The sequence below is a fragment of the Somniosus microcephalus genome, chromosome 7 (genome assembly GCF_052327205.1).
Source record: "Somniosus microcephalus isolate GS21.2 chromosome 7, FLI_Smic_1.0, whole genome shotgun sequence".
Lineage (NCBI taxonomy): Eukaryota > Metazoa > Chordata > Chondrichthyes > Squaliformes > Somniosidae > Somniosus > Somniosus microcephalus.
In genome coordinates, this window is record NC_140993.1 from 190,245,675 (window position 1) to 190,267,803 (window position 22,129).

The following is a 22,129-nucleotide window of genomic DNA, read 5'->3' on the forward strand; positions in this document are numbered from 1 at the left end:
GTTTTGGTCTCCCCCCACAAGTGGAAACATCTTCTAAACATCTACCCTATCAAATCTTTATATATAAAAAATAAATGGTAAAAAGGTAGTACTGAAGTGTCAGCCTTGGTTATGTGATCAATGACCTGGAGTGGGGCTTGAACCACATCCTTTTGTCTCCGAGTCAAGAATGTTACCACTGAGTCAAAATGGCACTTTAACAGGGGCATAACTCAAAAATGTTAATTTGTTGCAACACCTTTGAGGTACTTAGTTAAGGTCCACAGCGGTTCATATGAATAGTCTTTTCAAAAGCTACATAATCATACAATACTGACTTACCTCTTTTATAATAGGTTGAAAAAGTCTGAGTTCAGAGTCTTGTGCATACAGTGGATAGTGATTTACTGTGTGGTGTGTGAAATACATTCACATAGGAAGTGCAGAGTCATTTAAGGCTTTAACTTTCAGGGATTTTTTGGCTTATCACTTTCTGCTGTTTGTTGTCACATATGTTGATGAAATCAGATAATTTGACAAAGTGACTTAGAAAGTCTCACTTGCTTAATTCTATTAATTAATATTCTGTACATTTCAATTGCTAAATGTTTTTGTGTCTCTCACAGTATCAATGATTATATAATCTTGAAATGCAGATTCCCCATTATTGGATAGCATCTATCTAAATGAAGTCTTGATGGCAAAAAAGTGCATATTTTGTACTGATTCTACCTCGTCTGTTACGTGATCAATTTTCAACAGATTGCATTTTTGCTGTCTGATAAGTATGTGCTCAGTAAAGCTATAACTCAACAGAACTCATGCTGCTTCTTGGAAAATTGGTTTTTGAGCTGCAGGAAGGTAAGAAAGAGCTTGCATTTATATAGCGTCTTACACATCCTTACAATGTCCCAAAGAGATTTACAGCCAATGAATTACTTTAGAAGTGTGTTCATTGTTGCTCTGTAGAAAACATGGCAGCCAATTTATGCACAGCAAGGTCCCACAAGTAACAAGAAGATTGAGTAATTAATCTACTTTTTAATGGTGTCGATATAGAAATAAATGTTGGCCATGACACTGGCAGAACTCCCTCGTTAGTCACTGAATGGTGCCATGGGATCTTTTACGACCACTTAGCAGGCAGATGTGCCCTTGATTTAACATTTAATCTGTAAGGCGGCACCTCTGACTGCAGCACCCCATCAGTTCTGCACTGAAGGTGGACTTCAAGTTATCAGTAACTCACAAAAGAACAGTCTAAAAATGAATTAGACATTATATAGGTTTGTAGGAAAAGCAGAATAGCCCACATAAGCAAAATGTACAAAAGCATTGAGCCATTTATTTATTTTTTTTACAATGTATTGAAAATTTACATCATAGATCCATACATTTTACAAATTCTTTTTTCATAAAAATATATTTCTTTACAAAAGAAATTTTTTATGCATCTAATTATAATAAACATGATACAGAGGAGTAAGGAGGTTGTACATGAAATTTGTTTCAGGTACAATTTAAAGTTTGTTCTAATTTCAGTGGACGTACTTTGTTTATTGCAGTCACTTATGGTATACAAACCTGGGCGAGCAGGAACATACGTGAGACAATTTGAAGAAAAATAATTGCCGTTAAATTTAATACAGCTTCAGATGCATTGTAAAATTCCTACAGTTGAATGTATTCAATTTTTGTGATTAAAGGTAAATGGATCTTAAAGCCCAATGCTAGGTTTTTGATTGGAAAAAAATACACTCATAGGACATTTTAGGAGCAGCAACCTTGGCCTCAATTAATTTTTGGTAGGCACAGTGCATACATTACAGTTACAACAATAGTAATATCTCCAGTTAATTGATAATCCTTTCAGCAAAATAAAACAGATTATTTTAGTTTGATTGTACTTCTGTTCTTAAATTTTCATGCAAATCCTTTTCTAACACAGTGGTAATAATCTTTTGTGTGTAATGAGATGAGCTTTAGAGTATGAACAATTGTTAAATAGAGATGGAAGATGGAGACTTGTTGCTACTGCAATGTATAGTATGTCATGGCTCTACTCTTTAAGGCAAATGTTAAGAAGATGATCAATAGGAAGTGTCGGGAGTCATGTGGAGTATGGCTGTCATTAGAACAGTAGAATAAACATTTGAAACGAAGATGAGCTCTCAGACACATCACTATCATCCATGCAAGAGATGCATTTCTTGTCTGTCATTAGTAAATACACTCATAATTTACTAACGTCTACTGTGCAGATGTACAATGGAAAAGAAGTATGTATTTTCTTAATTAGAGAATGGGCAAGAAAAACAGCTGGCTCAGGTGATACCCCCTATAATAGTGGTCTATATTTTTGCACTCTCCACCTTACAAAACCCCAATCAGATTTAAACAAATAAGCTTGTTCTAATTACAACACACACATCCATAATACCATGAGTATCGATAGTGCAAAATGCATGACATCCACACCATAAATCACTTAATGTTGAAAGTGTCCAGATGAACTGTAGTAAGCACGTACATAAGACCGTAACGTTATTAGACAATAAATAAAATGGTTTGCTGTAAAATAAACACAATCGAGTAATTAAATAATAATGAAGCATGCAACATATCATGCATATGCGTTACTTGAAAATATGAATATATAGTATAAATAGTTCTCATTTTATTCTGTGGCAAGAATTCAACATTTTGTACGAAGAATACAAATTCAAATCAAAGAATGGAGAAAAAAATTAAATAGATGAAGAGATTTTTCTCGGCAATCAAAAAAGACTGGTAGTGTTCCATAGAAATCTGTTTAGTGAGTACCACACTGGCCGTTTTACAGTCAGGTATTTAAAATCAGTTTTGCAGTTGTTCCTTATAAAGTTTTTTTTACACCAGAAAGCAAAACCTGTAATAATCTTGACTATACAGTACTTCACAGTCTTTGTTACATATTCAGTGTCCCAACCTTCATGCCAAATCCTAGCCCCCATTGTTTGTCACATTGAAAGCAGAGGTTCAGTGTTCCTCAAGTATCTGCAGTTTTCTTCTGAGAAAGTATTTAGCATTTTTTTTGTTGAAAAAATTGTGGCTAAGCACTCTTAGAGTGCAGCTAAAGTTGCTGAAAAGCTCTCCAGTAACAGAATGAAGAGCAAATCTGTTCCAAACTGGGTGAGCCATGAAAACGTGTTCTTTTTTTCTGGTTCTTCAGATAAATCTGGTACATTAAATTCCTGAAAAGTGTGCTTTAAATAGCAGTGAACCAAATGTGCAATGTACATAAGTTGGTTTAGTCAAAATCTAGATGTCCCAAGGATGCAAAGCGCTAGATGTGTATCAGGCTATGTAATCAAATAATGTCCCTGCCTTATACCATTGTACAGACTGTGTTGAGATTGGGGTCGAATCGAACTGCCTTGCCTTCTGCTGACTTTGCATTTGTGTCATACATTGGATTTTCAAAAGCTGCTTGACCATTATTGTTTTCATGTACAGAGCAGCCAGTATACTGTGTCTTGGGTGCAGTCCTGTAGAGAAAAGGAGAAAAATTACAACTTCAAATCTAAGTTCAGGGCACAATATCATTAGAATAGAATCATACAGCACAGGAGGCAGCCATTCGGCCCACTGTTTATGTGCCTACTCTCTGAAAGAGCTACCAATTAGTTTCACTCCCCTGCTCTTTCCCCATAGCTCTGCCAAGTTTCCTTTTTAAAGTATATATTCAGATCCCTTTTGAAAGTTACTATTGAATCTGCTTCTACCATTCTTTCAGGCAATGCATTCCAGATCATAACAACTCGCTGAGTAAGAACATTTCTCCTCATCTCCCCACTGTTTTTTTGCCAATTGCCTTAAACTGTGTCCTCTGGTTACCAATCCTCCTCTCAATGGAAAGAGTTTCTCCAATATTCCAATTTTTTCCAATACAGTTTCTCAATACAAAGTAATATTTAGAAATGTGCATGAAATCAGATTCTTACGTTGATATATTTTATTAGTTCCATTGAAATTAACACATCTGATATATTCAATGAATGTTATTATCAGGAGACTGTCAGATTACAGCACTATTTTAAAGAGCCTCTCTGTAATTTGTCCCCTTGCTTACTGCTATCCAAGAGAACTATAGGTGGCTGTGACTTTAGCCATAAGGTATTATCAATAATTAGTCTGATTTTACAACATTATATGTAATTACATTGTGATTTTTCAGTTTGGCAAAGTAAATTGAGGTGTGATCTTGTTAATGTGGTTTATTTTATTGCTAATAAACCACTTATTATTAGTCATGGTAGAGAAGTTAAATGTGCTTTAAAACACAGGGTTTGATATATTTGGGGGGATTTTCAGCAGTAAGTTCAGGTGCTAACGATCCTCCGAGGTGGCCAAGATGGAGTCTTGAGCTAAAACATGTAGAGCAAGACGCCAACTTGTAAAGGAGTTGGATCTTGTGCTAAAAACGGCTGCCCGGAGGATCGTTAAGGAGCTGATTGCCACTTAAAATGCCTGCTAGCGCTCATTAAGGCGGCTTCACAGCATTTTGGTGGCTAGCGCTTGTCCGAACACCCTCTCCTAACAGCCACCAGCTGTTTGGGAGTAAACAAGTTGTTGATGTGGATCTCAAGCAGTACTTAAAGGGATGTCACCATTTTATGTTCACTTGCTGCTAGTGCTGTGATGAGGACCTCTGAAACACATCGGGAGACTTTCTGGGACACTTTGCAAGACTTCAACAGTCTAGCAACATTTATTCTGCAAATTCTCTGAGGACTTCACCTAAAAAGAGTCATTGCTGTGCTACTCGACCTCATTGGACACCTTATAGGAGTCACCAGGAGAAAGGGAGTGATTGGTTATGGGCATCTTGCTTGGGGTCCCCCTTGGTCTGGATGAGGAATGGGATGAGGACATGAGGCCAGGCATTGCAGCACCAGCTGCTGCAGGGGAGAGGAACAGGAGGGCGAGATGGCGTCCTTTCTCCCCTGTGGGTACAAGACATCCCTCCTCCTCTGGACCTCCTCCACCAGGACCTCCAGTGCTGCATCCGAGAACCTGCACGACCTCTCCTTCAGCCCCATAGCCATCCTGCAACGTGCTGCTGTGTGCCAGCCAGAGTACTCTACACCTTCAGTATAAGTGGGTGCGAGGAGCCCACATATACTGCTCCATGAAAATTGCATCTAATCAGCACTTGCATGCTAAACCTGCAGGTTTCTGGTTTAGGACCATCAGGCAAGTTCAAATTATGGTAATCAGCAATTAGAACCAAAATTTAATGCTAAATCCAGACTTTCAAAGAGGTTAGTCTTATTAGCACTGCACCCATGTAGTGCCTGCTTTCACCCTTTGGCAAAAATAACCCCCACTGTCTTCTGCCATATATAATATGAACACTGTTATTTTTGAATATTTAGTTAAAATTGATTTATAATTGTTAGAGAAATGTTAGTTGATACCAACCTTTGTTTATAAAGATAAAACCCGAATCCTGCAAATATAAGAGCAAAAAAAGGCACAAGGATGGCGATGGCCACAGAGCTACTATTAGTACCGTGTGGTTGATTGGGAGAATTTGAACCATGAGTTGAGTTCAGACCTATAGCAGAAAGATACACATATGAGACATAAGAAAGCAGCAATCATACTGTCAGAAACCTGCTGGTCCAAATTACAGCCTATAAGTTCCTCCACATCTCAGAGAGAAATTGGTTTCACATATAATTTGATCTGCACTTTTATTTTCAAATTTTCTAAATATCTATTAAAATGATTGCTGTTAAATTTAGTTTCATAACTGGTCAACATTCATAAAATGAACATCAGCTTTACTGATAGATTTAATAGCCCAATAACCAACAATAACAACAACAACTTGTATTTATATAGTGCCTATAACATAGTAAAACGTCCCAAGGCACTTCACAGGAGTGTTATAAAACAAAACATTTGATACTGAGCCACATAAGGAGAAATTAGGGCAGGTGACCAAAAACTTGGTCAAAGAGGTAGGTTTTCAGGAGTGTCTTAAAGGAAGAGAGGCGGAAAGGTTTGGGGAGGGAATTCCAGAGCTTAGGGCCTTGGCAGTTGATGACACGGCCACCAATGGTTGAGCGATTATAATCAGGGATGCTCAAGAGGGCAAAATTAGATGAGCACAGATATCTTGGAGGGTTGTGGGGCTGGAGGAGATGACAGAGATAGGGCGGGACAAAGCCATGGAGTGATTTGAAAACAAGAATTTTAAAATCAAGGCGCTGCTTAACTGGGTGTCAATGTAGGTCAGCGAGCACAGGGGTGATGGGTGAATGGGACTTGGTGCGAGTTACGATACGGGCAGCCGAGTTTTGGATGACCTCAAGTTTACGTAGGGTAGAATGTGGGAGGCCAGCCAGGAGTGCGTTAAATTGTCAAGTCTAGAGGTAACAAAGGCATGGATGAGGGTTTCAGCAGCAGATGAGCTGAGGCAGGGGCGAAGACGGGCGATGTTATGGAGGTGGAAACTCATTTCAGGGGCAAATATCACACCAAGGTTGCGAACAGTCTGGTTCAGGTTCAGACAGGTGCTAGGGAGAGGGATGGAGTCGATGGCTAGGGAACGGAAGACAATGGCGTCGGTCTTCCCAATATTTAATTGGAGAAAATTTCTGCTCATCCAATACTGGATGTCAGACAAGCAATCTGACAATTGAGAGACTGTGGCAGGGTCAAGAGAAGTGGTGGTGAGGTAGACTAACTATAGAGTGGTGATATTGGGGGACTTTAATTACCCAAATATCGATTGGGATAATGTTAGAGTAAAGGGAAAGGAGGGGGATGAATTTCTGAAATGTGTTCAGGAGAACTTCCTTGACCAGTAAGTTCTTGGCCCAACTAGGAAGGAGGCATTGCTGGATCTGGTGCTGGGGAATGAGGTGGGCCAAGTGGACCAAGTGTCTGTGAGAGAACACTTGGGCAAGAGTGATCATCATATCATAAGGTTTAGATTAGTAATGGAGAAGAGCAATCTAAAGTAGAACTTCTAAATTGGAAGAGGGCTATCTTCAATGGGATGAGAGGGGATCTAGCCAGGGTAAACTGGAACCAATGACTGACAGGAAAAGCTGTAACGGAACAATGGGTGATCTTTAAGGAGGAGATGTTTCAGGTACAGGCTAGGTACATTCCAACAAGAGGGAAAGGTAGGGGAACCAAAGCCAGGGCTCCTTGGATGATGAGGGAGATAGAGAAGATGAAACAAAAAAAGAGGGTGTATGATGCATGTCAGGTGAATTCCTCAAGTGAGAACAAGGCCAAATACAATAAGTTGAGAGGGGAAGTGAAGAGGAAAATAAGACTGGCAAAGAGAGAATATGAGAATAGAATGACAGTTAACATAAAAGGGAACCCAAAAATCTTCTACCGGCATGTAAATAGTAAGCGGGTAGTAAGAGGCGGGGTGGGGCCTATTAGGGACAAAGAAGGTGATAGATGCTTAGAGGCGCAGGGCAAGGCTAGAATACTTAATGAGTACTTTGTATCGGTGTTTACTAAGGAAGAGGATGCTGACAAAATATCAGTAGAAGCGGAGATGGTAGAGGTAATGGATGGTGTGAAAAGGCTTGATATGCTTAGAGTGGATAAGTCGCCTGGTCCGGATGGCTTGCATCCCAGGTTGCTAAGGGAAATGGGGGTGGAGATAGCAGAAGGGCTTGCCATAATCTTCCAATCTTCCCTAGATATAGGGGAGGTGCCAGAGGATTGGAAAGTGGCAAATATGACACCCTTGTTCAAAAAAGGGTGTAAGGACAATCCTAGTAAATACAGGCCAGTCAGTTTAACATCAGTGGTGGGTAAGGTTTTAGAAACAATAATCAGGGAAAAAATTAACAGGCACTTGGAGAGGTTTAAGTTAATTAAGGAGAACCAGCATGGATTTGTAAGAGGCAGATTGTGTTTGACTAATCTAATTGAATTTTTGAGGAAGTAACAGAGAATGTTGATGAAGGGAATGCAGTGGATGTTGTCTATATGGATTTTAAGAAAGTGTTTGACAAAGTACCACATAAAAGGCTGGTTAGCAAAATTGAGGCTCATGGAATAGGAGGGTCAGTGACAGCTTGGTTAAGAAATTGGCTTATGGACAGAAAATAGCGAGTTGTGGTAAATGGCTGTTTTTCAGGCTGGAGGATAGTAGGACAGTGGTATTCCCCAAGGGTCAGTGCTAGGACCCCTTTTTTTGATATATATATCTTCTATATATATAAAGCGGCTCTTCTGTCTGTCCTGATGTCTGTCTGTCTGTCCATGTTCTATACGTTTGAAAGTTATAGAGCGTACCGACGCGCGCGTCGCCTCAAAAGAAAGCTTGCCATTCCGGACCGGTCATAGGCGTATTTACGTTTCGGCCGGACAAAAATCGTGCCCGCGGTATCCAAAAAACGTTCAGCGTTCCGCTCATTAGCATCTCATTAGCGACCGTGTGACGTCGAGGTCGACCAATCGTATGGCGGGTTCCTGGCGCGTGCCATCCTACAGTTGAGTGTCGAGTGACTCGACGATTGACCAATCCTACGCTTCGGTGACCTGACCGGTCGACCAATCGGTGCGTGTGTGGGCGGGCCTTATCCTTCTGAACCGAGGTGAGTGGCCGCCATCTTGATTTTTCACGATTTTTTCCCCACATTTTCAGTGTGTTAGGGAAGTAAGGTAAATATTTGAATTGTGTGTTAGGGAATTAATTAACAATTTATTTCAGTTTTATATTGTGTTTAGCAACCCCCCCCCCTCCTCCTCACCCTCGCGCAGGGGGGACTCGGTGCTGCTCTCCAGGCCCGCTGCAGGCAGGCCTGAAGCTCAAAAAAAAATTCTCTCTCTCTTCCCTCTCTCTCTCTCCTTCTCCTCTTCCCTCTCTCTCCTTCTCCTCTTCCCTCTCTCTCCTTCTCCTCTTCCCTCTCTCTCTCTCTCTCCCTCTCTACTTCCCCCTCTCAGGTTTGACGGTGTCGGGGCCGGAGCGGACGGGCCGCCCGAAGTGAGCCGCTCGCTAACGGCTGCCAGCCCACGGGGTTTCCCTGCCTACTCCCCGCGGGCCGCCTCGCGCCGCTGGCACTGACCGCGCATGCGCCACCCGCCCGCGAGAGCCCGCTCTGGCTTTTTTTTGGCTGTCCCCGATCTCAATCGGCGTCAGCCACGAGGATCAGGGTGCGCGCGCAGCAGGAGCAGCTGAGACGCGGCCATCTCTCTGTTCCGCGGTCGGCTCGGGCGGGGGGCGGGTCTCTCAGCCGCAATCGGCGATCTGGAGGGCGGGGCTCCGGAGAGTGGGATGCCGCTGCTCGGGAGGGCGGGGGCGGGGCTCGGGACATTGGGGGGGGCGGGAGGCGGGACATCGGGAGATCGCGGGGCGGGACATCGGGAGATCGCGGGCCCGGACTACAGATCGGGGGGGTGGGGCTCGGGAGATCGGGGGGGGTGACCCTCGGGGGGCGGGGCTCGGGGGGTCGGGGCTCGGGAGATCGGGGGGGCGGGGGCTCGGGAGGTCGGGGGGGGGCCGTGCTCCTGAGATGGGGGGGCGGGGCTCGGGAGATCGGGGGGGGCGGGGCTCGGGATATCGGGGGGGGTGGGGCTCGGGGGGGCGGGGCTCGGGAGATCGGGGGGGGCGGGGCTCGGGTGATTGGGGCGGCGGGGCTCGGGGACTCTCCCCCTTCCCTCCCTCCCCTCCGGGGGGGGCGGGGCTCGGGGACTCTCCCCCTTCCCTCCCTCCCCTCCCCCTCCCCCCTTCCCCCCTCCCTTCCCCCCTCCCCCCTGAAAAAATTTCTCTCTCTTCCCTCTCTCTCTCCCAGTCTCTCTCTCTCTCCCCCAGTCTCTCTCTCTCTCCCAGTCTCCCTCTCTCTCTCCCCCAGTCTCTCTCTCTCTCCCCCTCAGTCTCTCTCTCTCTCTCCCCGTCTCTCTCCTCTCTCTCCCCCAGTCTCTCTCTCTCCCGTCTCTCTCTCTCTCCCCCAGTCTCTCTCTCTCTCTCTCCCCCCAGTCTCTCTCTCTCTCTCCCGTCTCTCTCTCTCTCCCCCAGTCTCTCTCTCTCTCTCCCGTCTCTCTCTCTCCCCCAGTCCCCCTCTCTCTCTCTCCCCCCCAGTCTCTCTCTCTCTCTCTCCCCCAGTCTCTCTCTCTCTATCCCCCAGTCTCTCTCTCTCTATCCCCCAGTCTCTCTCTCTCTATCCCCCAGTCTCTCTCTCTCTCTCCCAGTCTCTCTCTCTCTCCCCCTCAGTCTCTCTATCTCCCCATTCTCTCTCTCTCTCTCTCTCTCTCTCTCCCTCTCTCCCTCCCCGTCTCTCTCTCTCCCCCCTCAGTCGCACTCTCTCTCCCCCCAGTTTCTCTCTCTCTCTCCCAGTCTCTCTCTCTCCCCCCAGTCTCTCTCTCTCCCCCCAGTCTCTCTCTCTCCCCCCAGTCACTCTCTCTCCCCCCCAGTCTCTCTCTCTCCCCCCCAGTCTCTCTCTCTCCCCCCCAGTCTCTCTCTCTCCCCCCCAGTCTCTCTCTCTCCCCCAGTCTCTCTCTCTCCCCCAGTCTCTCTCTCTCCCCCCCCAGTCTCTCTCTCTCCCCCCCCAGTCTCTCTCTCTCCCCCGAGTCTCCCTCTCTCCCCAGTCTCTCTCTCCCCCCCAGTCTCTCTCTCTCTCCTCCAGTCTCTCTCTCCCCAGTCTCTCTCTCCCCCCAGTCTCTCTCTCTCTCCCCTCCAGTCTTTCTCTCCCCCAGTCTCTCTCTCCCCCCAGTCTCTCTCTCCCCAACTCTCTCCCTCTCCCCCCAGTCTCTCTCTCTCTCTCTCCCCCACTCTCTCCCTCTCCCTCCACTCTCTCCCTCTCCCCCCAAGTCTCTCTCTCTCCCCATCTCTCTCTCTCTCGCCTCAGTCTCTCTCTCTCTCTCCCCCCCACCCTCCGGTCTCTCTCTCTCCCCCGTCACTCTCTCGCTCTCTCTCTCTATCTCCCCAGTCTCTCTCTCTCCCCCCAGTCTCTCTCTCCCTTCGCCCATCTCTCTCTCTCTCCCCCAGTGTCTCTCTCTCTCGCTCCCCGTCTCTCCCCCAGTCTCTCTCTCTCTCTCTCTCCCCATTCTCTCTCTCTCTTTCCCCAGTCTCTCTCCTCTCTCTCCCCCCGTCTCTCTACTCTCTCTCTTTCTCTCCCCCATCTCTCTCTCTCTCCCCCAGTCTCCCTCGCTCCCCCTCAGTCGCTCTCTCTCTCTCCCCTCAGTCTCTCTCTCTATCTCCCCAGTCTCTCCCTCTCTCTCTCTCCACATCTCTCTCTCAATTCAATTCAATTCAATTTGCTTTATTGGCATGACAAGATACATCTTATGTTGCCAAAGCACAGAAAAACATGTATGATTGAACACGTAAATGCAGATCTAGACATAAGAACATAAGAAATAGGAGCAGGAGTAGGCCAATTGGCCCCTCGAGCCTGCTCCGCCATTCAATAAGATCATGGCTCTCACCCCTCAGTCGCTCTCTCTCTCCCCCTCAGTCTTTCTCTCTCTATCTCCCCATTCTCTCTCTCTCTCTCCAGTCTCTCTCCTCTCTCTCCCCCCAGTCTCTCTCTCTCACACTCCCAATCTCGCTCTCTCTCACACTCCCAATCTCTCTCTCTCTCTCACTCCCAATCTCTCTCACACTCCCAATCTCTCTCTCACACTCCCAATCTCTCTCTCTCACACTCCCAATCTCTCTCTCTCACACTCCCAATCTCTCTCTCTCACACTCCCAATCTCTCTCTCTCACACTCCCAATCTCTCTCTCACACTCCCAATCTCTCTCTCTCTGACACACCCAATCTCTCTCTCTCTCACACTCCCAATCTCTCTCTCTGACACTCCCAATCTCTCTCTCTCTCCCAATCTCTCTCTCTCTCACGCTCCCAATCTCTCTCTCTCTCACACTCCCAATCTCTCTCTCTCTCTCACACTCCCAATCTCTCTCTCACACTCCCAATCTCTCTCTCTCTGACTCCCAATCTCTCTCTCTCTCACACTCCCAATCTCTCTCTCACACTCCCAATCTCTCTCTCTCTCTCACTCCCAATCTCTCTCTCTCTCTCACACCCCCAATCTCTCTCTCACACTCCCAATCTCTCTCTCTCTCACTCCCAGTCTCTCTCTCTCACTCCCAGTCTCTCTCTCTCACTCCCAGTCTCTCTCTCTCACACTCCCAATCTCTCTCTCTCTCTCTCACTCAATTCAATTCAATTCAATTCAATTCAATTCAAATCGCTTTATTGGCATGATAAGGTACATCTTATGTTGCCAAAGCATCAAAATACATTTATGGTTGAACACATAAACGCAGTTCTATTCATACAGTGTATAAACAGGTATATCCCTGAGTGTATAAATATACATTCGCATTATTTATATATACTCTTTTCTTAGGTTTACTGGTTGTCCCTCTGTTCATGGCAAGCTGTAACATAGTGTGCCGCCAGTGCTACACAGCTTCTCTCCTCCCCCAGTAGGTATGGGAGTTTTTGGTCGTCATTCAAATTTCTGAATTCAGGGCATATTTGTGAGAATTTTTGGTAGCAATTCTCCCTGATACCCTGATATTTTCCACAGGCTGTGAGGAACTGCATCTCTGTCTCCACTACTCCCTGACTGCAGTGAGAGCATATCCTGTCCTCTCTTGGCAGCCTGGTCTGCCTTTTTCAATCGCTAGGCTATGTTCGCTAAGTCTGTACCTTGTCAAGGTTTTTCTCAGTTTGTTATCCTTTACCATGGTCAGGTACTCAGCCATGTTGTATTGTCTGTTTAGGGCCAAGTAGCAATTGAGTTTGCTTTGGGTTTTTGTTGTTTCTGCCCAATATGACAGGTATTTTTCCTTTTGTTTAGTGACAATTGTGTTGGGTCGAATTCTCTGTGCTACGATGTCACTGTCCTGGGGCTGGTTATTGTTAGTAGTGTTAGTGGTTGCTTCACTGAAACACTCCCAATCTCTCTCTCTCACACTCCCAATCTCTCTCTCTCTCACTCCCAATCTCTCTCTCTGACACTCCCAATCTCTCTCTCTCTCACACTCCCAATCTCTCTCTCTGACACTCCCAATCTCTCTCTCTCTCTCACACTCCCAGTCTCTCTCTCACACTCCCAATCTCTCTCTCTCTCTCACTCCCAATCTCTCTCTCTCACACTCCCAATCTCTCTCTCACACTCCCAGTCTCTCTCTCACACTCCCAGTCTCTCTTTCTCACACACTCCCAGTCTCTCTCTCTCTCTCTCTCACATTCCCAATCTCTCTCTCGCTCACTCCCAATCTCGCTCTCTCACACTCCCAATCTCTCTCTCTCACACTCCCAATCTCTCTCTCTCACACTCCCAGTCTCTCTCTCTCTCTCTCACTTCCAATCTCTCTCTCTGTCACACTCCCAATCTCTCTCTCTCACACTCCCAATCTCTCTCTCTCACACTCCCAGTCTCTCTCTCTCTCTCTCACTCCCAATCTCTCTCTCTGTCACACTCCCAATCTCTCTCTCTCACACTCCCAATCTCTCTCTCTCTCTCCTTCCCTCTCTCTCTCTCTCTCCCCTTCCCTCTCTCTCCTTCCCTCTCTCTCTCTGTCTCTCTCTCCTTCCCTCTCTTTCTCTCTCCTTCCCTCTCGCTCCTTCCCTCTCTCTCTCTCTCCTTCCATCTCTCTCTCTCTTTCCTTCCATCTCTCTCTCTCTCTCCTTCCCCCCTCTCTCTCTCCTTCCCTCTCTCTCTCTCCTTCCCTCTCTCTCTCTCTCTCTCTCCTTCTCTCTCTCTCTCTCTCTCTCCTTCCCTCTCTCTCTTCCCCCCAGTCGCTCCCTCTCTCTCTTCCAACAACAACATGCCCTCAAAAAGCCTCGGCACCGCCGGGCTCCCCCAGCTAGTATATATATAAATGACTTGGATATTGGAATACAGAGCAAAATTTCAAAATCTGCCGATGATACCACACTTGGAGGTGTGGCAAACAGTGAGGAGGATACCAATCAACTGCAACAGGACATAGATAGGTTAGCAGAATGGGCGGACAAGTGGCAGATGGAATTTAATACAGGGAAGTGTGAGGTGCTGCATTTTGGCAGAAGGGATAGGGGGAGAGGCAATATAGACTTAATGGCACAGTTCTAAAAAGTGTGCAGGGACAGAGGGACCTGGGGGTTCATGTGCATAGATCTTTGAAGGTGGAAGGACATATTGAGAGAGTAGTTAGCAAAGCATATGGGATCTTGGGCTTCATAAATAGAGGTATTCAGTACAAAAGCAGAGAAGTTATGCTGAACCTTTATAAAACTCTGGTTAGGCCACAACTAGAGTATTGGGTTCAGTTCTGGTCAGAATACTTTAGGAAGGATGTGAAGGTCCTTGAGAGGGTGCAGAGGAGATTTACCAGAATGATCGAGGGATGAGGGATTTTAGCTACAAGGTTAGGTTGGAGAAGCTGGGGTTGTTCTCCTTGGAGCAAAGGAGATTGAGGGGAGATTTGATAGAGCTGTACAGGATTATGACAGATGTGGAGAGGTGTACAAGATTATGATGGGTTTGGATAAAGTAGACAGAGAAAGGCTGTTCCCATTAGCTGATGGTACAAGGACGAGGGGACAGAGATTTAAGGTTTTGGGCAAGAGATACAGGGGGGATGTGAGGAAGAACATTTTTACGCATGCGAGTGATAATAACCTGGAACTCGCTGCCGACGAAGGTGGTGGAAGCGGAGACGATCAATGATTTCAAAAGGAAATTGGATAGGCACTTGAGGGAAATAAACTTGCAGTGCTATGGAGATAGAGTGGGGGAACAGGACTGAATGGCCTCCTTTTGTGCCGTAATGACTCAAGAGCTGGGTGTCATCAGCGTACATGTGGAAACTGATGCTGTGTTTTCGGATGATGTCGCCGAGGGGAATCATGTAGATGAGAAATAGGAGGGGGCCAAAGATAGACCCTTGGAGGACACCAGAGGTAACGATGCGGGAGTGGGAAGAGAAGCCATTGCAGGTGAGGTTATGCACTTTGGCAGGAAAAATCATAGAGCAAGTTATTATCTTAATGGCAAGAAACTGGAAAGTACTGTAGTACAAAGGGATCTGGGGGTCCTGGTGCACGAAACTCAAAAAGTTAGTATGCAGGTGCAGCAAGTGATTAAGAAGGCCAATGGAATGTTGGCTTTTATTGCTAGGGGGATGGAATATAAAAACAGGGAGGTATTGCTGCAGTTGTACAAGGTATTGGTGAGACCGCACCTGGAATACTGCATACAGTCTTGGTCTCCATACTTAAGAAAAGACATACTTGCTCTCGAGTCAGTACAAAGAAGGTTCACTCGGTTAATCCCGGGGATGAGGGGGTGGTCATATGAGGAGAGGTTGAGTAGATTGGGACTCTACTCATTGGAGTTCAGAAGAATGAGAGGCGATCTTATTGAAACATATAAGATTGTGAAGGGGCTTGATCGGGTGGATGCGGTGAGGATGTTCCCAATGATGGGTGAAACTAGAACTAGGGGGCATAATCTTAAAATAAGGGGCTGCTCATTCAAAACTGAGATGAGGAGAAACTTCTTCACTCAGAGGGTGGTAGGTTTGTGGAATTTGCTGCCCCAGAAAGCTGTGGAAGCTACATCATTACATAAATTTAAAACAGAAATAGATAGTTTCCTAGAAGTAAAGGGAATTAAGGGTTACGGGGAGCGGGCAGGAAATTGGACATGAGTCTAGGTTCGGAATGGTCATGGCCCTGTGGGTAGTGGAGTGGGCCCAGGGGCCGTGTAGCCTTGTTCTGCTCCTACTGTGTTCTAATTCTGTGTTAGATTTCAGGAGATGGTTTTATTCCTGTTCCTGGCTGGGGTGGAGATCGCCTTTACAGAAGGTAAGTACTGTAGAAAATATAGGGACAGAGTGATCTCCTGGAAGAATTTCGATCGCCTAGATGGGTCGGAGAGGAATTTCCCAGATTTTTTTCTCCCAAATTGGCCATTGGGTCTTTATCTGGTTTTTCGCCTCTCCCGGGAGATCACATGGGTTCGGGTGGATGCAGAGTGATAGAAGATTTGAGGTTAGGATCAGATCAGCCATGATCTTATTGAATGGCGGAGCAGGCTCGAGGGGCCGATTGGCCTACTCCTGCTCCTATTTCTTATGTTCTTATGTTCTTATGTGATTCTCTGGCTACGATTAGAGAGCTAAGAATGGAACCAGGTAAGTGCAGTCCCACCCAGCTGGACGACAGTAGAGAGGCGTTGGAGGAGGATGGAATAATCAACCTTGTCAAAGGCTGCAGACAGGTCGAGAACGACGAGGAGGGATAGTTTACCTCTGTCACAGTCAGAAAGGATGTCATTTATGACTTTGATGAGAGCCATTTCGGTACTGTGGCAGGGCAGAAACCTGATCGGAGGGATTTAAACATGGAGTTCCGGGAAAGATGGGCATGGATTTGGAAGGCGACAGCACGTCAAAGACTTTGGAGAGGATAGGGAGGTTGGAGATGGGTGGTAGTTTGCAAGGACAGAGGGGGTCAAGGGTTGTTTTTCTTTAAGGAGAGGGGTGATGACAGCAGGCTTGAAGGAAAGGGGGACATTACCTGAGGAGAGAGAACCGTTAACAAGGTCAGCTAACACGGAAGCCAGACAAGGAAGTTGGGTGGTCAGCAGTTTAGCGGGAAGAGGGTCGAGGGAGCATGGAGTGGGTCTCATGGACAAGATGAGCATGGAGAGTTCATGAGGGGAGATCGGAGCGAAACTGGAGAACGTTGTGAGTTCAGGGCTCGGGCAGGGGGGGTATCCTTATAGGAAGTTTGGCCCAGTGGGCTAGGGGAAAGAAGGGAAGTGGCAGAGGCAGTTGATCGGATGGTCTCAATCTTAGGGTCAAAGAAGTCTATGAGCTCCTCGCACTTGTTGTTGGAGGTGAGGGTGAAGGAGACAGGAGAGAGGTTTACAAAGCCGGCGGTTATGTTTGCATTCCAGAATGATCCTGGAATAGTGAGCAGTTTTGGGAGACGAGAGCGGGACCCGATAATGCTTTATGTGGTCTAGCTAGATCTGGCGGTGAATGGCTAAACCAATGAACAATCATCAGCAATCGCATCTTTCATAGACATTTTGGTCACTTTGAGTGATTGGTCAAAAAGTGTCCATTAAGCTAATTAAAATATTTGACAAACACCTTGGCCTAGAAATTCACTGGCGCCCCGTTTGGGGTGCCAGTCTCGCCAGGGCGCCGGAAGTACCGCCCCGGAAGGAGTCGCGAACGCCTGCCGGAAATTCAGTTTCAGCGCCCCAGACGGAAGCGCAGCACTACTCGAGGCGCCCTGCATCCCTCTTGGGGCGCTGCAACTGAAAATCGCAGCGCAACGTGCTGCAGCGCCACTCGCTGCGGCATGGCGCACTGCAGTACTGCAGGCCTTCCTCCCCTTCTTAAAGGGAGAGGCCTGCTGCAGCGCGATCGCAAGTGCCGGCAAAAGAGCCCAGCACCGAGGAGAAGTGCCGGGCTCCTGGGACACAGCCGGCACAACGTGGGGGGGAGGGCTCAGGAGGCCGGGGACGGCTATGCGAAGAGGTGCTGGTAGGCGGCCAGCAAAAAAAATGACCGCCCCGCACCTCCGTGCCTCTACCGCCGCAGGTAGGCCCGCTGAACCGATCGCAAATTGCGACCTGTGTTAAAGCAGGGGGCGCTACCAAATTTCGCGATAAGGTGGTAGCGGGGTGCTGCGCACACCGATGACGTCATCAGTAGCGGCGCAGCGCTAATGGCTAGTGCCGTCATTAGCGTCCCGCTAAATTTAGCGGGAAGCGTGGCCAGTGGCATTAAACCCACTAAGTGCCCTCTTTGGACGCTAACGGGTGGCGCAGCCCACTGAATTTCTAGGCCCATATTTTTTGATTAGTTCCTTTTCATTCTTTGCAATATATGAGTTGCAGAGATAGCACTTATTACAGCAGAGATAATTGCAAAGAGTAATTTGTTCAAACATGATTCTGCTGAGCCTTTTTTTTTTAATTGCTGTTGTCACGGATAACTAATTCAATGAGTTAGCTTATGGATCAGTGTAAATGTCACCAATAATAGTTGCTCTATATCACCCTATTTAAATGCTCTGCGAGGCTTACATTAAGACTAAAAACTGTAATTTTTTATTTCTATCCTATTAGGATACTTTATGACCCTGGTTTAGATCGGCAAATCGATGCTTTTTTAAAACTTTATGGGACGATCTCGAAGATATTACAAATAGGCAACTTCAAACACACAAACAAAATCATGTTTACAAACTTGCAATTTAACAAACCAAATACAACTCAGAAGCTACATTATAATTACATAGAAATATGCCTGATTCAAAGGAAATCTAATTTAAAATGTTTCATGCTGACACAATCTGTTTTATTTTATTACATTGTATCTTAGTCCTAATTTCTTAAGTCATTGATAATGAAAGCTTCACATTATGTGACGGTTGTTCCAGATATAAGGGCCCATAAAAGAAAACAAATGTTTCTTTTGGAATTAGCATACACCAGTAATACGGAACAGTTCAGACTAGAGAGTTAAGAGGTAGGAATAAGGTGGTAAAGAATTTTACAATGGATGTGGCCTCTATAGCAGTATAACACCAGAGTTGGCACCATTTTGCACAGACTACTTTTGATTGCAACAAGCTAATTACCATGTTATTAGGTTTCACATTCTCCTCTAGAGTCAAATGAAAAGAACTCAAAGGGGAAAATCAATTAAACTGCAACAAATTACCCAACAGAGAAACAGTTCAATAAAGTCGTATGTGTGAAAATATATATACTAGCAGATCTGCCATAGTGTTACAGTAAGTTTGATGACATGCTGTTTCATAAGAATAGGAGTGTTATATCGCGTACTGCACATTTTCTTTATTCAGCTGCTAACTTGGATTTATGTTTCAGTGGTCTACTCTTTTAAGACCACAAAGTCTGTTAGCTGTGGATATCCTAATGTCAATTATAGGAGGGAAATTTGCAGATTGTTGGTGGATGTAAAATTCCAGTTTGAGGTCATTCTGCAAACTTAACTCAGCAAATACAGTTAAATTGTAATTTAATTCAGCACTGGCTTTCCCCCTTTATTATATTTTTAATAAATGCAGGGGCACATCTAGGTCTAGAAATTGGATAAGGCCCGAAAACGGGCAGGGGCACTGCCCAGCGCTATTTGCCTGCGTCGCTTCTAAATGGTGCAGGCAGCACGCAAAATTCATGCTGCCTGATCATTAACATGATTGGAGCGCTGATCCCAGTGCTAAACGTGCTGCTGATTGGCTTAGTGCTCAATGAGGGTGGGGGTCCAATATCGGGTAGTCTACTGGCCAATAAAGTTTGGCCTAGGCTCTCTCCACTACTTAAATGGGAGGTGCTTTGTTGTAGAAGCACCTCATTGTCAGCTGAGAAGACACAATAGCTCAACAGCCAAGAGAGAGACCCAGCCGTTTTTGCGACGCTGTACTGGAGGCCTTGGTCCTGAGGGTCCAACGACAGTGGGCTGTCCTTTACCTGCAGGGGGGCAAGAGACCATCCAAGCTCATTACCAAAAGGATTAGGGAAGAGATTGCACAATCTGTCACGGCCACCAGTGTTGTCCTAAATCCAGTGCCGCAAAAAGTTTAATGACCTCACACGGATTGGTCAAGGAAAGTGAAGACTTCAGCAAATGCCATATCCCACCATCTGTAACACAAGACTCACACACTGCTCGATGCACCACACCACATCAATCACCTACCAGCAATCTCTAGCTATCACCACTCAGACCTCACAATCATGGCTTCACCTCACCCTCACACACTTACCACTGCTGCAGCACTCACACCCACATCTCACACCTTGCACACACTGACAGCTATTCAACCATGGCAGGCACATCACCCAAACACATTGCACCACACTCACTCACACACTTCCCTTTCTCGTGCAGGCAAAGGTGGCAGATAACAGACACAAGCAACAACAGACTGGAGGCGGCTAAGCCAGGATTGAGACCGTGACCAACCTCGAGGAATCTGTCTTTGAAATTATTGGAAGGGCAGTAACAGAGTCCGTAGCCAGCGGAGAAGTGGAAACCATTGCTGATTATGACGGTATGGTCATACCTAATCCTTCTTACATCCTACTTCCCCCTCATCCCACAATCTCTTCTCACTTACAAGCTGCTGATGGTGTATGCATGGATATCTTGCTTTCCAAACCTTCCCTCACCACAACCTGACCCCTTGTTTCTTTCTGTTTTCAGATATCCAAGAAGTGCCACTGGTACAGCCTGTCCCTCGTCAAGAAAAAGAAAAAGATGGAAAAGAAGCAGAAAAAGAAAAACAGGAGGAAAAGAAGAAACAGCGGCACTGCATTTGACACTCGCAGACAACAGCTCAGAAAATGGCACTGCGCGAGATTTAGAGTTTTGTTTAGAGGCGGGATCTGCAGGTGGTGAGTCACCGGGCATGAATGGGCTGCAGCCAGGTTGGGGGAAAGGGTAGCTAGGGTGCCAGCTCCCCGGGAGGTGGGTTCACGCACAAGTTCTGCTGCACAGGACTCAGATGATGACTTCGATGGGGCAGCCCTTAGAAGAAGGGTGATGGGCATGCACACAGAAATGCTAGGTGCAATGGCAAGGCTGCCAGAGAACCTCTTGTCAGTGTCAAGGAGCATGGAGGGGTCTGGCTCCAACATTGCACGGGGCTTTGCGCAGAGCTTGGAACGCATGATTTCCAGGATGGAAATGATGGATAACTCCAGGACACATTTTGTGGACCCACGGGTGATGCTGGGTGTGATGTACGATCTTGCAGCTTCATTACCGCACAGGCAGAAGTGACCCAACGTCTCAGTGCTGCAGTGGAAGTGCAGACTGCTCTGCTGCAGGCGCAGCTTGCTGCCAATGCAAGCTCAGACTGCTGCCATCGTGGCTGGGTTTATGAGTGTCAAAAGGGTGTTGCGGAGTGTTGCAGCAGTCCAGCAATCTGTGCTCCAACAGATTGGCAGAGTTCTGTGACCACCTCCTTGATGAAGCAGAGCCTCCTAATACAGTGCACTCCTGGCTTAAGTGGAGGTAAGAAAGGAGCTCTTGGAAGACCCAAGGTGGCTAAAGCCTCCTGCTGAGAGCCCTCCTGCTCCTCCCTCTGCGAGCATCTTGTCCTCTTCTTCGCTGCCTCCGCTCCATTTCCCTATGATACTTGAGCGCGAGGGGGACTGCAAGTAGAGCCCCCATGACTGTCAGCAAGTGGTGTTTTCTCCACTTGCAGCAACACTCCCTGTGACATCAGCCACTTTAAACAAGTTTAGAAAGCTCCAAGAGTTGCAGAAACCTAGACAGAGCCAGTAGAACTGAAAAAGAAATGTCAGCTGCAAGTTGTTGATGATGATCTCTTTAAATAGCCCTGCTGGGGACTCCTTCTTGCTGCTGAATGCTTGCTCAGCTGGTCATGATTAGGAGAGGGTGTTAAGTGAAGCGGCGACATCCAAAATGGCAGATCGTGCATCAAGTCAGCATTGCACACGCATTGACGTCACAATCTGCCTAATCTAAATATCTGAAGTGAGCGCAGGCAACGGCAGCGCTGCCGACCTTCCCAAAATGGTGGCTGCTGCAGGGCCTGCTGGAAGTGGGCAGAAGTGAGTCGGCCGCCATTTTTTCTTCAAAACGGGCCTTAACGGCCGGCGCTCACCTGAATTTCTAGACTTTAAAGTTTGATGAACACTCTCAAAACTATTACATATCGACCCTGGTCAGTGGTCGTCTCAACTGGGTTGGCAGTGGGACGCTATGATTGGTCTCAGTATGCTGAGCTGGAGAAGCTAAAAAGTGTGAACATCAGATGAGAATGGGATTGGGCTCTAGCTTGGGTTTGGCTACAATATCTTAATGGTTAGACAACCTGTTGGCACTTATTAAGCAGGCTCATACATAGTGAATGGCCACATGAGTGAGGTACTGGAGTAGTGCTGGTACCCATGTTTCTCAGCACAAGTCACCAAAAGAATAAAGTAGGAGTTAGGAGATTTTTTTATGTAGAAGGTTGATAGAACCAGAAATAGTCGCAGTAAAAATCATAAATATTCATAGATAAAATATGGCTGTAATACTACCACCGATAGAAAAAAAATCATCTGCTCATATCTGAATTTACAGTACAAGTATAAATATATTATTTGAATAGTAATCTTG

General features: G+C 46.3%; 1 protein-coding gene across 1 annotated transcript in view; it reads right to left on the bottom strand.

The window, feature by feature from the left end:
• Positions 1–1,314: 1,314 nt before the first annotated feature.
• The window catches only part of csmd3b (CUB and Sushi multiple domains 3b), a 1,929,854-nt gene continuing 1,909,039 nt past the window's right edge, over positions 1,315–22,129 (bottom strand). Inside the window, exons 67-68 of the mRNA XM_085993978.1 lie at positions 5,443–5,578; positions 1,315–3,506 (exon numbers count right to left, since the gene is read on the bottom strand). Coding sequence (XP_085850104.1) covers positions 3,347–3,506; positions 5,443–5,578 — 296 coding nt within the window. The 3' untranslated portion in view covers positions 1,315–3,346. The remainder of the gene's footprint in view (positions 3,507–5,442; positions 5,579–22,129) is intronic.